The sequence below is a fragment of the Ochotona princeps genome, chromosome 24, assembly GCF_030435755.1.
Source record: "Ochotona princeps isolate mOchPri1 chromosome 24, mOchPri1.hap1, whole genome shotgun sequence".
Lineage (NCBI taxonomy): Eukaryota > Metazoa > Chordata > Mammalia > Lagomorpha > Ochotonidae > Ochotona > Ochotona princeps.
The window spans coordinates 10,252,422-10,269,056 of NC_080855.1; the positions used below are offsets into that span (position 1 = coordinate 10,252,422).

Below are 16,635 nucleotides of genomic sequence, written 5' to 3' on the forward strand. Positions count from 1 at the left end.
TGCAGCAGCCTCGGCTGCGGCTGCCCCTCCCCCACCCAGCCCTGCTGGGCTTGGCAGGGGTAGCTGGGAGACCTGGGCTAACCTGAATAAACCACCTTTATGCCTTAGCACCGACTTAAGACTTTATGATTTTCTGGGGATATTAAAATCCGGCACAACATGGCAACAGTGACTGGAGCTGAGCCAATCTGAAGCCACGTGGGTGCAGGGTCCCAAAACTTTGGGCCGTCCTCAACTGCTTTCCCAGGTCATAAGCAGGGAGCTGGATGGGAAGCAGAGACGCAGGGATTAGAACCGGCGACCATATGGGATCCCAGTGCGGACTTTAACCACTACACTATTGCGCCGGGCCCAGAATTGCAATTTTCATGTACGAATGGCAGAATCAGCATTTGCTAATTTGGGTAGTTATTTACCACTGTGGGCGCTGTGTTGGGTGCTGTGTTATTTACCACTGTGGGCGCTGTGTTGGGCGCTGTGTTATTTACCACTGTGGGCGCTGTGTTGGGTGCTGTGTTATTTACCACTGTGGGCGCTGTGTTGGGTGCTGTGCCAAGCACCTTGCACCCACCTTCGTTCCTCCAGTTCCTGAACCATCACAGGCGTGCTCGCTTGGGATAGCAAGTTCTTCTGATTGCAGACTGTTTCCCCTCACTGCCTGAGCCACTCTAAGAGTGGGAGTGGGTGAGCTCACAATGAGGCGAGAGAAGGTGCTGTAACTATATGCAGGCCAGTTCTTGACCGAAATCTGTCCTTCTGCCCAGCACAGGACAAGGGAGGAGCCCCCTGGAGCTAAACCAGCAGCCCCTGGCAATCCCATGCTGCTGAATCGCTGTGGCTGTTGCAGGTTCTCGGCCTCTGATGAGAGTGTGCGTACACTGAGCATGGCAATGCACCTTTCCCGTCTCTGCTGCACACTCCCTGCTGACCGTGTTCACTCGCAGGAGACGGCCAAGGGCACGCTTTCTACAGTACTGTACCGCTTTTAGCAGTGGGTCCACGCTGTAGGAACACTTGTATCTGACTTGTCCCCAGTTGTATCATTAGGAAAGTCACATTATTACATGTGGTTGTTGATGTTTGTTTTCATTGCTGTGTTATGGTCCACTGTGTGAATATACCACAGTCATCTGGCTGCTCATGGACGCCTGGGTAATCGGAAATGGGCGTTTTTGGCTATTATGAGTAATGCTATCTATCACATGCTGTGCATGAGCTGCTCGCATTTCTTCTGGGCGCCCATCTGGAGGTGGGACAAGTAGGATATCAGGTGTGTGTCTGTCCAGCTTTGCAGATCATGCCAAATTATTTTCCAAAGTAGTTCTGCCAGTTTGCACTGTAGCAGAGCATATGCTGTTCGTACGGTTGCCAGTGCTTGGCATTATCAGACTTTTCAGACTTAAGCACTAAGTGACTCTAAACAAAAACACTGAGTGAGTCAGATTTAACAGTTATGGTGTTTCCATCATTAACGTGCTCCACAAACTTCTCTGTGTGGCCAGCAGTTTACCGTATACCAGGTGCCTCCTTCTTGCTGGACTCTCACTCTGATGCACTGCAAAGGCAGGGAGAGAGGGATGAGGCAGGAGAGCTGTGAGAACACAGTCCCTTCAGGTCTCAGCCGTAAGTCAGCTTCCCAGAGGGGCCTCTGGAGCACCTGCCCCCGCAGCCATTATCTCCCTGCTTGCCTTATTTTGTTCACAGCACCTAGAATTTATCTATTTACTTACTTATTTGGTGGCTGCCTCTTTCTTGCCATGGCAGGAATTTTGTGTTTGATTTTCCCTAACCCCTAGAACCTTGCTGGCACTTGGTTGACATTAAGTATACATTCATACAGTGAATAAATGAATACATGATTAATACAACGAGAACTGAAATCCAGATTCAAGCCCTGACCATACCACGTATTAGCTATATGTGACGGTGGGGACATCACTTCAATCTTCTGATTCCCAACTCCTCATCTGAGAAACAAGGCTGTTTGAACAGGTAGAAGAATGAACCAGCAAACATGAAGCCTGACTGATACCAAGAGAGAAAATAGAGTGAATTATAATGAATAAATCTGCAGAGAAATGAGGCACTGTTATATGTACCAGCATCTGTATAATGAGAGAGTAGCACTAGGGAAGGGGAAAGAACAGAAAAAAATATTCGGGTCTGGCATTGTGACATCACAGGTAGAACCGTTGCCCGCAATGCCAGCATCCCATGTGGGCAAGGATTCGTATCCCAGCTGGTCCATTTCTGACCCAGCCCCTGCTGATGGCCTGGGGAAGGGAGCAGAGGATGGTGCAGCCATCTGGAGCTTGGAGCAGCAGAGACTCGCCCTCTGCCTCTCCTTGCTCTCCTCTGTGTGGTTTTGATATTCAAGCAAATCTGAAAAAGAAAAAAAGGTATTGTAAGAATAAATACCTGAAAGCTTTCTGAATTTTTTTTGTTAGAAAACTTTATTTAAAAAGGCAAATTCAAAGAGAAAAGGGGAGACTAACAGATTGTTCATCCACTCACTCACTCCACAGATGGCTGCTGCTGTCGGAGCTGAGCTGCTCCGAAGCCAGGAACTAGGAGCCGCCTCCAAATCTCCCACTCAGGTCCAGAGTCCCAAGGTTCTTATAGCTCAACTACAACAATCAAAATAATTAATTAGAAATAAGCAAAAATTCAAATAAACACTTCTCCGAAGAAGCCTCAGATCCTTAGGACCCTGCCACCCATGTAGGAAAAATCCCTGTTCCTGATTTTAGATTGGCTCAGCCATTTGGAGAGTGAACCAGTGAATGGAAGATCTCTTGTCTTTCAAATTAAAATAAACCATAAAAAATTGAGTAATGAATATTTTACAAAAGTTACAAATGAAAAACAAAAAGTCATGGGGAGGGAGTTCATGAACTGTGTTCAGAGAGCAGAGAGAGCTGCTACTTGCTGAGGCTGAGGAGGTGGGAGGTGAGCCCAACTGTGTAGCCTGTGGACCACGTCGAGAGGTTTGCTTTTTGACCTAGAAGCCATGGAGGTGGTGAAGGTTTTAAGCAGTGGGGTGGAATTATGGTTTGGCCTCCAGACTCACAGTGATGTTTAAAGTCTTACCTTAATGGCTAATGAATCCATCGCTGATAGACTGAAGGTGAGCTTGATCCACTTGTGGTGTGAAGGTGGAGCCTTTGGGAAGTAGATTGCTGGCACAGCCTGTGGCCTGAAGCACAGTGGCTCTGGAAAGAGAGCCGCTGGAGCTGAACCTGCTTCCTGGCTGGTGACAGGATGATTCCCCCTGGCGTCTTGCCACCTCACTAGATGCCAGAGTCAGCAGATCTGCCCAGCCCTGCACTGTGACCCTCCGGAACTATGTAAGCCAAAATCGGCCGTTTCCAGGTTGTTTAGATGTAGTTACAAAAAGCTGACTGACGCAGGTGGCAAGAAGCTTTCTGTGTGGAGAATGGGTGTGAAAAGGCTGGGGAGGAAGTACAGAGCCCTTGAGGAGGCTGATGCAGGGGTGTGGGTAGACTGCAGCAGCCATCAGGGTCAGGGAGGTGAATGGAGAGAATTGAAAGGGTTTACGTGGAAAATTGGTAGGGTGTGAAGAAGAATATGATATGGTTGATTGTAGGCATCTCCCATGAGTCCCTTAGGACTCCGCTGGTCTGAGGCCTTGGACAAACAGGAAATTTTATTTTTCCAAGAAGAAATTTAGGCACTTGCAGTGCCTTCCTGCCACCTGTGCACACCCTCCTGTGTGGGTGCAAGAGCAGCTCTGCCTGGTAATAACAGCCAGGCCTCGGGCCCTTGCCCGCTGAATTCCACCTGTTTTCCAGGCTGCAGCAAGGAGCCAGACTCACGAAAGGTGCTATGGATCCTAGAGGTTCCCGGTCGCAAGCCACAGAAACTGCTCTACTTTCCCAGTAGAAAAGGAGTAGAAGGGAAGGTCACAGTTGTTTGGAGAGTTAAGTTCCCTGGCCAGAGAACCTGGCCCAGGTGCAAGCCAGTAAGGTGGGCTTGGCCAAGATGCCATCCTAGGGTGATGTACCCAGGCAGCTTAGAGTGCTGCTGCCCACTGACGTGGCCGCCGTGCACTGGGTTCCTGATGGTTCTATGTTCATCCTGAAAATACTCTTCACTTCCTTCTGCCCTGTTGGTTTTTGAGTTCAGAGCTGTTAGGCATGTTTTACAAAGACAAGCCTTAGGGAGGTCAAGTGTCTTGTCCGAAATGGCCAGTGGCTAAGTCCCTGCAGTTCTGTGCTCCAACCCTCAGACTGATACTTGTCCCATGGTACTCACAGCTTCTAGTAAGTCAGTTTGGAGACAGTTTGTACTCCAAACTGACTTACTAGAATATATGTATATGTATATATATATGTTCGTTTATTTATTTGCAAGAGTTACAGTGAGAGAGGGACAGAAAAAGATATCTTCTGTCCATTGGCTCACTCCCCAAGTGACCACAGTGGCCAAGCCAGGCTAAAGCCAAGAATCTGGAACTCCATCTGGGCCTCCACATGGGAGGGGCCCTAGGACTTGGGCTACCCTTGGCTAGCTTCTCAGGTGAATCAGCAGAGATCTGGACTGCAATGGAGCAGCTGGGACTTGAACCAGTGTTCGTAAGAAATGCCAGTGTTGCAGGTGGTGATGTCTTAACCTGCTGTACCCCAATACTGACCTCTAAAGAGGTTAAAAAAGTGGTGCTGCGGTTCAGAACCAGCAGCAGCAGTTTCCATGGGGACTTTTCACACCCAGCCACAGAGACCGTGGTGTCCAATGGAACCTTCAGCTCTGTGTAGGGGCAGGCATTCTGCACTGCTGGTTGTTAGGCTGGCATGAGAAATGGCTTCTCTAGCAAAGCAGATGAACAGCCCTTTGTAGACCTGAGTGAGTCTTTGACATTAGTTTATTTCGCAGAGGAAAAAATAAGTGTTAACTGCTTCCAATCATTAATTGACTTCTGGCTCCAAGCAGCATTTCCAGGCTGTTGCAAAGATGAGTTGTTCTGGAATTGCCTGAAGTCAGGGACGGAGCTGCTGCCAGCTGTCTTCAGCACAGGGTCCTTCCTCGGAGACTGTTTCTCCAGGAAACTAGGAGCACCATTGGAAGGGCACAGTGGCATCTGCCACAGGAATAGCAGGTAGTCTTTTGGTTATTTCCAGAAGTTTTATTTACAGAGCTGAGATGTGATTTTTCTTAACTTGATCCTTTCAAGTTTTATACATTGGCTGGATTTGAGGTTTTATTGTGTTTCATTTTCGTCATATATGTCCTCTAAGCAGGATCAGATCACATGTCACCTAAGGACCTTTCCCAGTCACACCATTCTGTATTTGGAAGTGAAATAATGCATATACCCAGTAAATACACATTGGGAGGAGACGTGATCATTTTTGCTATGATTCATTTCCTCTGATCACACATGAGCTAATTGAAGATTCCAGCTTGCATGTCAAGCACATGGAAGCAGTACTCAAGGTCTGAGCCAAGGATTTGGGTGTGGGTTTCAGAGTGGAGCCAGGGAGAACCAGAGCACCCCAAGGGCTGTCTCTCCAGACAGAGACTACCACCTACACCTGCCATGTCTTACCAGTCCTGCATCTTCCCACTGTGGACACACTGGCCTTTCTGCCACTGACCATGCAAGTTCATCCCCACTCAGAGGCTTTGCACTTGCCATGCCCTCTGCTTAGAGTGCCCATGGCTCTTCAGGGACTGGTTCGTTCAGTTCTTAGCTCTACCTCGTGGCAATGTCCAGCTTCTGTCATGTAGCAAATCACCCCAAATCCGGCAAATGAAAAACAACTAGTTATTATTTTTTTTAAAGATTTATTTATTTTTATTGGAAGGCAGATATACAGAGAGGAGGAGAGACAGAGAGGAAGATCTTCCATCAGATGGTTCACTCCCCAAATGGCTGCAACGGCTGGTGTTGTACTGATCCGAAGCCAGGAACCAGGAACTTCCTCCAGGTCTCCCATGCGGATGCAGGGTCCCAAGGCTTTGAGCTGTCCTCGACTGCTTTCCCAGGGCACAAGCAAGGAGCTGGATGGGAAGTGGAGCTGTTGTGATTAGAACTGGCGCCCATATGGATCCCGACGTGTTCAAGGCGAGAACTTTAGCCGCTAGGCTACCGCACCAGGCCATACTTATTTATTTTTTTAATTTAATTTTATTTTTTTTTATTAATTATTTTGCATTATGTGGCAGTTTCACAGGCTCTGGGAATCCCCCCACCCCTCCCCCTCCCCTCCCCCCTGGTGGGTTCCTCCACCTTGATGCAGTATTACAGTTCAAATTCAATCAAGATTCTTTCCTTGCAAACATATACCAAGCATAGAGTCCAGCTACTTATTGTCCAGATGGGTTGAACAGTTTCTTGGGGAGATCATTTCTGGTCCGAAGTTAGAGCTGGTAGAGTATCAATCCAGTCAATTAAGAGTCCCAATATAACATCAACAGCAATTTGCACATACTTATTTATTTTTGTTGGAAATGCAGATTTACAGAAAGAAGGAGAGACAGAAAGATCTTTTGTCCACTGATTCACACCCTAAGTGGCCACAACGGCCAAAGCTCAGCTGATCTAGAACCAGGAGCCAGGAGCTTCTTCCGGGTCTCCCATGCAGGTGCAGGGTCCCAAGGCTTTGGAGCCTTTGACTGATTTCCCAGGCCACAAGCAGGGAGCTGGGTGGGAAGTGGAACAGCAGGGACAGGAACCAGCTCAAGAACCAACGCCCCAGTGGACCCCAGCAGATGCAAGGTGAGAACTTTAGCCACTAAGCTACCATGCCAGGCCCTGTTCCACTTCTTTTTTTTTTTTTTGTTCCTGTTCCACTTCTTATCCAGTCCCTGGTTATGACCTGGGAAAGCAGCAGAGAACGGCCCAAAGCCCTGGATCTGAACCCACATGAGAGTCCCAAAAGAGGCTTGTGGCTCCTGGATTCAAATAGGCTCAGCTCTGGCTGTTGGGGCCATTTGGGGAGTAAACTGATGGATGGAAGATCATTCTTTGTTTCTCCTTCCCTCTGTAAATCTGCCTTTCAAATAAATAAACCTAAAAACACACACACAAAACAACAACAACAACAACAAAAAACACCACTTGGCACATAGTAGGTATACAATAAATATTCATTAGTGAAAAGTGCGTGCCAGGCACGGTCCTTGGGCTGGGGACTTTGCAGCTCTGTACTGAAAGCCTGACTCAGATTTGGGCTCTCCTTTAAGGTGACTTCCCACCTCTCTGCCTTTCTGCAGCATGGGCTCACTTTGTAGCTTGCCTTGCTTAGATCCCCAGGGAACACCCACTGTGGGCCCAGGAGCTACCTGCAGGAACTGTGACTTTGTCCTGCCCTGCCCTCCTTAGAGGGCAACAGGGCACCTCAGCTAAGAATCTTGGCTGACATCAGCCCTTACACCTGCCCTGGGGCAAGTGACTTCACCTGCCAGAGCCTCTGCTGACTCATCTGTGAAAGGAAGGCTGTGATCCTCCTGCCTCCTGGGTTTATTTTATCTGTGGCGAATGGAGAGCCTTTAACCCAAGGTGAATCACATTACTGCTTCAGAATGCTTGGACTTAGCTAGACTGGCTGTTGGTTGTAGTACCACTTCCTCAAGCCAGGGGCCGTGATCGACAAACCTGGGCTGTACTCCAAAGTCCATCTGGTACTTTCTAGAAAGCTGAGTGGCTTTGAAGCAAAAGCACAGATGAAAGTGGAGTGCAGTCTTTGGCTTGAGGGTTAGGGTGTTGCTTCCTGTCAGAGTGTCTAGGTCCTGGCTCTGCTTCTGGTCGCACACACCGAGAGGCAGCAGCTGATCAGTACCTTGGCTCCTTTCATCCTCATGGGACGTGCAGATTGAGTTCCTGACTGTTGTAGGCCTTTGGGGAGTGAGGCAGCAGATGAAGAATCTCTTTTTCACTGTTAAATAAAAAACATGGGAGAGTGGAACATAAAAGAAAAGCCTCAGTATTCATCTGGTGCAGCACAAATGCTGTCTTGCTGAGCTGAGACCTTTAGAGCTTTCATGAATGAATTTACATTTAAACGGCTTGTCCATAGCACAATTGGATTCCTTATAAGTCTGCCAGGATTGTGTCGGTCCCAATGGGGGGTCTTGCAGCCTGCTCTGTGAGCCTAGAGGGAATCAGTGGCCCCTTGGGGAACTCTCCATGTAGCCCGTCTTTACATCCTGCAGACTTTGGGGTGTTTTTCTCAGGGAGATGAGCCATTGGGGAGGTGTCACTTCAGACCTCTGAGAGTCCCCAGCAGTGATCCCAGTGTGTGGTGGGCAGGGATCAGCCTGATGGGTACCAGTGTAGGAAGCAGTGTCCAACACCCAGTGGGTGGCAAGAATCAAGAATACAAGCACTGCCTAATGATCTCACATGCATTAGACCCAGCGCAATAGCCTAATGATTAAAGTCCTCGCCTTGAATGCACCGAGATCCCATATGGATGCTGGTTCTAATCCTGGCAGCTCCACTTCCCATCCAGCTCCCTGCTTGTAGCCTGGGAAAGCAGTCAAGCACGGCCAAAAGCATTGGGACCCTGCACCTGCACCTGAGACCTCGAGGAAACTCCTGGCTTCGGGTTGACTCAGCTCTGGCCATTGTGGCCACTTGGGGACTGAATCAGCAGATGGAAGATTTTCCTCTCTCTCTCTCCCTTCTCTGACTTCAAATAAAAATAAATAAAATCTTTATTAAAAAAATATATAGGCAGTAGCAAGTATTGACAAGAATGTAGAGAAATTGGAAACTTAACACACTCGCTGTGGAAATGCAACCTGGTTCAGCCCTGTGAAACACAATAAACTAATTTTTCCTCCAGTGTCTCTGTAGCGTTACCCTGGGACCCCCAGCATACCTTTCCTGTGTACCCAAAAGCGCTGATATGTTATGCCAGTACCTTGTGCACAGCTGTGCATAGCAGCTTCATGTACCGTCAACAAGCGTGGAGATAACCCATATGTCCATCAGTGGAAGGATAGAAAAAGCCTTCGTTCAGCCATATTGGGGAATGTTGCTCAGCCACAGCGAGCCATGAAGGTCTGACATGCACACGTGATAGCACGGACAAATCAGGAAAACCTGCTCTGAGTGGGAAGCCAGCCTGAAAGTGGGCAGGTCATAGAAAAAGAAGGTACACCAGGATTTCACATGGGTGGGCCTTGGTTGGGACGGGAGAGGGCTGACTGGCGGGGCATTACTTTCTAGGATGACAGACCTGTGTTTGAGTAGATGATGCCAATGACTGCACACACCTGCAGTTATGCAATTGCATACTTTGACAAAACTACACAGATTCTGAAATTTTGCATAAAAATAAACTTATTTAACTATTTTCACAGATTTTTGAAGTACTCCCGTATGTCCTCTCTAACCATCATGACAACCTTACACAAAAGGATTTACTTCCTCATGTAGCAGGTAAGGGGAATTGGGGTTTAGAGAAGCTAGATTACTTGAAAAAAGTGACGCAGTGGTGAGGAGGATTTAGGCTCTGGCCCAGGAACCCAGGTAAGACAGGTTTCCCACGGTCTAACGTTTTTCCCCAGGGAAGCCCAGTGGGTTTGGCCCTTGGCTGGTAGAATCAGTGAATGGGGTTCATACAGTGGTGTGTAGGCCAGGGGTCAAGGCCTTAGGTGTTGAGTAGACAGCCTTTCCTGGGGAATTCCCTAGGAGCTAGGACTACCAGGCTTCCCTTCTCCTGTCCCAGAACTGAGAGCAGGGCCCCCTGCACAGCCTCCCAGTTCTGCAGCAGCTGGCTCAAGATCTGTTCTTAAGACTTTGAGAGCAAACCTAAAGCCCTGCCCAGGGAGGACTGGGGTCTCAAACCAGCTCAGAGGGGAGAGAACAGAGTTTGATGAATATGTCATCACTTGTGTTTCCTGGACGAGCAAGGACATCCAGGACTCAGAGCACATGGAACGGAAAACTGCAATTCCTAGAGGGCCCTGCAACCATGTCTTGAAGCCAGCTAAGGTTCTTCAGACACCTTTCTCTGTGTGCACTTTTCTTAGAAACTAGGCCCTGTGCTGGGGATTTAAAAGTGGTTAAGATGCTGCTTATGACTTCTGCATCTCATGTTGGAGTGCCTGAGTCTCCCCTTATGTAGAGACCCAGATAGGATTCCAGGCTCTTGGTTTCTGCTTGGCCCAGCCCTGGCTGTTGTGGACTTTTGGGAGGTGAGCCAGAGATAAAGCATCTCTCTCTCTCTGACTTTCAAATAAATGAAAATAAAAAAACCCTAGGTCTTCCTAACTCTAAGAAATCTATCTTTCTGATTCTAGAGACTCCTGAGGGGCCAGCTGCCTTTCTATTGCTTCACTAGGCACTTCTTGGAAAGGACTGTTGGTTTTCATGTAATAGAAGGTAATAACAAGGAGGCTTTCTGTTCCCTGTCCAGATTTTCATAAAATACTGCATGAGCACCTATTCTGGGCGAGGTTTGCTTGGAAGGACCTGCCCCACTCTAGGCTATTAAGCTTGTCTACCTGACCATGTTCTCTGGTGTCCAGGCAACCACAAACTGCTTTGTGTTCCACTGGCCTGGAAAGAGGACATTCTTGTGTGACCACTGTGATTCTGCTGCCTCCCCGAGGCACTTGTCCCAAAGGACGCCCAGCCCACCCATGTCAGGATGAGCTTCTCTCTCACATTCATGGAATTGGCCAACATCGCCATCCCGCAGTGCGGGGTGGTGAACTTCAGGGCACTGCATCTCCTGCTGCAGGGCATCCTGGAGCATATCCACCTGGCCCACCTCTCGAAAGTCCTCTCTGGGGACGAAGACTTCCTCCAGGCCTCACAGGCCATGTTCATGCCCAGGGAAGGAGATGCCCAGCCCAGCCTCAACCCCATGAAGCGGCTTGGCAATGTCTTCGACCATGTGGTGGATCGCCTTGACAGGTTGGAGAGCAAGATGGCTGAACTTCAGGGCCAGCCCTCCACTGCACAGCTACTGGCGAGCAGCCAGGGCACTGGCCAGCCTGTCCAGGACCTGTGGCAACTGATCAAGCTCCGAAAGATAGTGGAGGGTAATGAGGAAGTCTTGAACAAGGTGAGCCCCTCCTCAGCCCCCAGATACCACCTGTACCCTTTGTATTCCTCCTGAGTATCTTATCACCTGTTGCTTCACAGTAGACTGTCCCCTTATACAATGGGGTGACATAGGGCCAAAGTTTCAAGCCTGCATCCTTCGTCAGGTGTTGAGGAAAGAAGCCAGGCACAAAAGGTCTCATGTTGTTTGATCCCATTTAAATGTCCAGAACAGGGCCTGGTGCGGTAGCCTAGCAGCTAAAGTCCTCGCCTTGAATGAGCCGGGATCCCATATGGGCACCGGTTCTAATCCTGGCAGCTCCACATCACATCTAGCTCCCTGCTTGTGGCCTGGGAAAACAGTTGAGGACAGCACAAAGCCTTGGGACCCTGCACCTGTGTGGGAGACCTAGAAGAAGTTCCTGGCTGCTGGCTTTAGATTGGCGCAGCACTGGCCATTGCAGTCACTTGGGGAGTGACGGAAGATCTTCCTCTCTGTCTCTCCTCCTCTCTGTATTTTTTAAAAAGATTTATTTATTTTTTATTGGAAAGTCAGATATACAGAAAGGAGGAGAGACAAAGAGGACGATCTTTCGTGTGATGATTCACTCCTAAAGTGACCACAGCAGCCGGAGCTGAGCCAATCCTAAACCAGGAGCCAGGAGCTTCTTCCGTGTCTCCCACATGGGTGCAGGATCCCAAAGCTTTGGGCCATCCTCAGCTGCTTTCCCAGGCCACAAGCAGGGAGCTGGATGGGAAGTGGAGCTGCTAGGATTAGAATAGGCATCCATATGGGATCCTGGCACGTTCAAGGCGAGGACTTTAGTTGCTAGGCCACCACATCAGGCCCCCCATCCATTTTCTTATCTGGAAGGTGGAGCGGACACAGCCTGCCTTGCTGAGCTGTTGTTAGAGGAGGTACGATTAGGGATCCTGGCACCCAGTGAGGGCCAAGTGGTTCTTAACTGCTGCTATTAACTGGTTGTATGCATTTCTTAGTGCTGCCTGAACAAATGAATAGTTCCTGCTTGCAGGTTCTAGAGCAGGCCCTGGTTCCCTGCCTCTCCAGCTTCTGGAGGTCACCTGCCTCCTTGGCTCACGGCCCTTCCCTTCACCTTCATAGGTATGGCATCTTCTCTCTCCTCTGCTTTTGGCTAAGGACCCTATTACATGGTGCCCACTCAGAGAAGGGAGGAGGGGAAGGCCCAGGTGGGGCAACTTCCTAAAGCAATCCACCTTCCTCTGATGGACTTCCATCCACTGGTTCACTCACCATATGGCTACAATGACCAGGACGGAACCAGACTGAAACCAAAATCCAGGAGCCTCGTCTCGGTCTCCCATGGTGGTAGGGACCTAAGTATTTCGGTCATCCTCTGCTGCTTTTCTCAAACCATTAGTAGGAAGCTGGATCAGAAATGGAGCAACCAAGACTTGAACCAGCCGTCACATGGGATGCTGGTGTTGTGGGGGTGGCTGAACCTGCTAGGTCACAATGCCAGCCCCTCAGGTATTCCCGCCCCCCCCTTCTAAGCCCCAGAAGCACACTTGAACTTTGATCTGGAGATAGTTCTGTAGTTCATCTGAACAGTAGGGCAAGGTGACCTGGGTGTCAGCCTGCTTGGGCCCATGGTAGCAGGGAGTCAGGGAGGTGATGAAACATTGGGTGGAGTCATTCTCTTAGTCAGTGATTGCCCAGCTGCTGTGTGCCCACAGGGGTGTCCAGTGACTCTCCCTAAGCGGGTGACTTTTAGGGTATGAAGAGTTGGTACTGTGGGGTGGTGCAGTGATTCAACTGGCTAATCCTCTGCCTACAAGAACCAGCATCCCATATGGGCACAGGTTCATGTCCCAGCTCTCTGCTTATGGCCTGAGAAAGCAGCAGAGGATGGCCTGAAGCCTGGGGACTCTGCACCTACCTGGGAGACACAGAAGAAACTCTCCTGGCTTCAGATTAACTTAGCTTCAGCCACTGTGGCCATTTGGGGAGTAAATTAGCAAGTGAAAGATTGATCTATCTATAGATAGATCAATCTTTCTATAAATCTGCCTTTCCAATAAAAATAAATCAGTTTAAAAGAAGAGTTAACACTCTTCTTTTTGAAATTGAGGAAAAATTCACTTTGCATAAGTCATTTTTAATGAGTATATTCTCCACTTGAAGAGAGTTCCATCCCTGATTTTCTACCTAAATGTGTGTCACAGCCAATACGATGCCGTGACTGAAGCTAGTTGCTCAGAATCCTGTGTCTCCCTCGTGGTGGCAAGAGTCCAAGCTCTGTAGTGATCATTAGTTGCTGCTTTCCATGTTGCATGAGTAGGGCACTGGATTGGAAATAGGGAGCTGGGGTTTGAGTTGGCATTTCTTAGAGGATGCAGGTTTCCTAAGTGGCAGCTTAAACCACTGTGCCACAGTGCCTGGCCCACAGTTAATCTTTTTTTTTTTTTTTTTTTTTTATTACAAAGTCAGATATACTGAGAGGAGGAGAGACAGAGAGGAAGTGGAGCTGCAGGGATTAGAACCAGCGGCCATATGGGATCAAGGCGAGGACCTTAGCCACTAGGCCACGCTGCCGAGCCCACAGTTAATCGTTTTTAAAGTCAACAATTCAGGGCCCGGCGGCGTGGCCTAGCGGCTAAAGTCCTCGCCTTGGAAGCTCCGGGATCCCATATGGGCGCCGGTTCTAATCCCGGCAGCTCCACTTCCCATCCAGCTCCCTGCTTGTGGCCTGGGAAAGCAGTTGAGGACGGCCCAATGCATTGGGACACTGCACCCGTGTGGGAGACCCGGAAGAGGTTCCTGGTCCCGGCTTCGGATCGGCACGCACCGGCCCGTTGTGGCTCACTTGGGGAGTGAAACATCGGATGGAAGATCTTCCTCTCTGTCTCTCCTCTTCTCTGTATATCCGGCTTTCAAAAAAAAAAAAAAAAAAAGTCAACAATTCAATGGCATTCAGTACAGTGGCAGTGTTCCTATTATCACCTCTGTCTAGTTCTAAACTACCTGTGGCAACCCAAAAAGGAAACTGCATCCTTCCCACCCAGCAGTCTACTTCCTGTGTGGCGGATCTGCTTGTCCTGAAGATTTAATGGAGAGGCAGACCCTGCTGCAGGCCCACGTGAGTCTGGCTCCTTTCACCAAGTGTGGCATCCTCAAATCTGCTCCATGCTGGGGCATGTGTCAGGGCCCCATATGTGTGGGTGGGTTACCCTTAGTTGATCTAGCCACCCCTGTTATACATTGGTTGAGATATTTCTCAGATAGAGAAAACGAGTCGTCTGAAGAGTACTGGGTATCTCTTGGGAGCCAAGAACCTGAATGACCAGGCCATTCTGAGAGGTCCTTGGGGCCCAGCAGGGAGAGCTCCTAGCTCCTGCAAGCTGCAAGGCAGCCTAGACCCCTCGACTTCTGGGTTTGTTGTTATAATTTATGTGTGAGAGCAGGATAGCTACATGACCCCCAGGCCTTCTCACTCTAATTCTGGTCATCCCACTCAGCTCTGGACAGAAATAAAGCTAAGAGAGGGACAGAAGTTTGACTTATTGGTAAAGATGCCAGCTAAGACATCTGCATCCCAACCACAGCTCCCAACTCCATCTTCCCGCTGTGACACTCACCCTGGGATGCAGTAGTGAAGGTTCTAAGTACCTCAGGTCCTACCACCCATATGGGAAACCCGGATTTGAATTCCTGGCTCCTGCCTGCTGGCTTCAGCCCAGCCCTAGCCACTGCCGGTGTTTGGTGAGAAAACCAGTGGATTGAAACTCTGTCTCCTCTCCTTCCCGCTCCTTGTAGAAATCTGGAGAGTGAAGGGCAGATGGAAGATCCTGGCCTGTCTGTGTGTATGTGTGTCTCCAAACACCTCTTGGAGGGGGGGAGAAAAGGCAGGAAAGGAGAAAAGATGCAGTTCTACACACAAACAGGAACCAGAACAAAGCTGGAGCGACCGTGCCAACACCAGACAAGGCAGGTTGCAAAGCCTCTTGCAAGCAGGACTGGCAGACACAACTGTGTAAGGTGCCAGCCCCACCCCCACCCTCTGCCTGCCTTGAGGAACACAGGCTTCCAGAACGTTCAGGTGTCCTAAGCATCTCAAGAGAGTGACACTCCCCAAAGGACTTGTGGACAGGTTGGGACCTGGCTGTGTGGCTCTGAGAGGACCGTTTGTACACCCGAGGAATGTCCCTGTGGGTTGAGAATGTTGCCTGTCCCAGCCTGAGGGAGGTTGCCAGGGTTACCCCAATGGCACATTGAAGGGGGTTGCTGTGGTAGCTGCTTCTGGAATGGCACAATAGCAGAGCAGAGCTGGTCTGTCAGCCAGTGAGGCTCACAGAGCAAGTGCCACACTAGGGCTGCGGGGTTACTTGATTGCACCCCTTTTCCTTCACTCTGGATTGCCTCTTGTCAGTGTTTTCTGCACCCTTACTAGGCAGCCCTCATGGAATGCTGGTCATGGTTGGAGAAACAGTCGCCATGTCACCTTAGTAACCCAGGCAAAGAAGGTGCTGGTTGGGAAAGTAGGTTAGACCCTAGGGGTGGCTTCTCACTGGGCAGGAGGCCTGGGGGGACTCAGAGGTGAGGCACAAGGGGTGCTGTGATTGGTTAGCACACTGCTGCTGTGGGCTTTTGTAGTGTGATGGGCATAGGATTGGAACTCAGTACCATGGCCTCTTTGGCCCAGATAGTTTCTTGGGTTTATAGGATGTTCAGCAGCACCCTTGGCCTGTACATGGTAGATCCCAGGAACGCCTAAATTGTACCCAGACTTTGCCCAATGTCTACTAGCCACTGTTGAGAACTGCTTGGTTAGGGCCTGGCGGCATGGCCTAGCGGCTAAAGTCCTCGCCTTGAAAGCCCCGGGATCCCATATGGGCACCGGTTCTAATCCCGGCAGCTCCACTTCCCATCCAGCTCCCTGCTTGTGGCCTGGGAAAGCAGTCGAGGACGGCCCAAAGCTTTGGGACCCTGCACCCGCGTGGGAGACCCGGAGGAGGTTCCTGGTCCCGGCATCGGATAGGCGCGTACCGGCCCGTTGCAGCTCACTTGGGGAGTGAAACATCGGATGGAAGATCTTCCTCTCTGTCTCTCCTCCTCTCTGTATATCCGGCTTTTCAGTAATAATAAAAATCTTTAAAAAAAAAAAAAAAAAAAAAAAAAAGAACTGCTTGGTTAGAAAACCTAAGCTCTGGTCCCAGCCAATCCCTCATGCCTGTCTGAGCGCCAGCACCCCTAGAGGGAGAGGTTAGAATTGCATTGCGACCCTGCCTTCGGTGAAAAGCCGTTTCAGACTCATATGCTTGCTTTTGTTTCAGAAAGCTGCCTGAGGAATCTCTGTGTGTCTCCTCAAAGACTCAGTTTGTCATTAGTAATGGCAACTCTTATCAGCTAAGACCACTGTTTCCATTAAGCTGTGAGTTCCAGTCTTCCCCTCCTCCCCCATACCACAATGCTCTCCAAGTCTCATGGAATTTTAGCATCTCATTGTTGCTTTTCTGATTTTCATGTCGCCACCTCTTTCTACAGTCCCAGCCTCCCCCCCAAAAAATAAATAAACAGAAAAGCACCTGTTATGTATTTCATGAAGTAAAATGACAGTATGTTGGTTTTTGAGAGC

The 16,635-nt window shown here is 49.5% G+C and overlaps 1 protein-coding gene across 7 annotated transcripts in view; it reads left to right on the forward strand.

Annotated features, from left to right (window-relative positions):
* Positions 1 to 8,983: 8,983 nt before the first annotated feature.
* The window catches only part of C24H16orf96 (chromosome 24 C16orf96 homolog), a 28,445-nt gene continuing 20,793 nt past the window's right edge, over positions 8,984 to 16,635 (forward strand). For 2 of the 7 annotated variants that reach the window (XM_058680808.1, XM_058680809.1), the window contains exons 1-2: positions 8,984 to 9,122; positions 9,331 to 9,409. Coding sequence is in view for 5 of the 7 variants with exons in the window: in XM_058680807.1 (XP_058536790.1) it covers positions 10,066 to 10,167; positions 10,716 to 11,042 (429 nt within the window). In the remaining 2 variants the exon portion in view is untranslated. Of the gene's footprint in view, positions 9,123 to 9,330; positions 9,410 to 9,979; positions 10,168 to 10,492; positions 11,043 to 16,635 lie in introns of those variants that run through there. The other 5 variants (XM_058680806.1, XM_058680807.1, XM_058680805.1 and 2 more) reach the window with 5 other exon arrangements.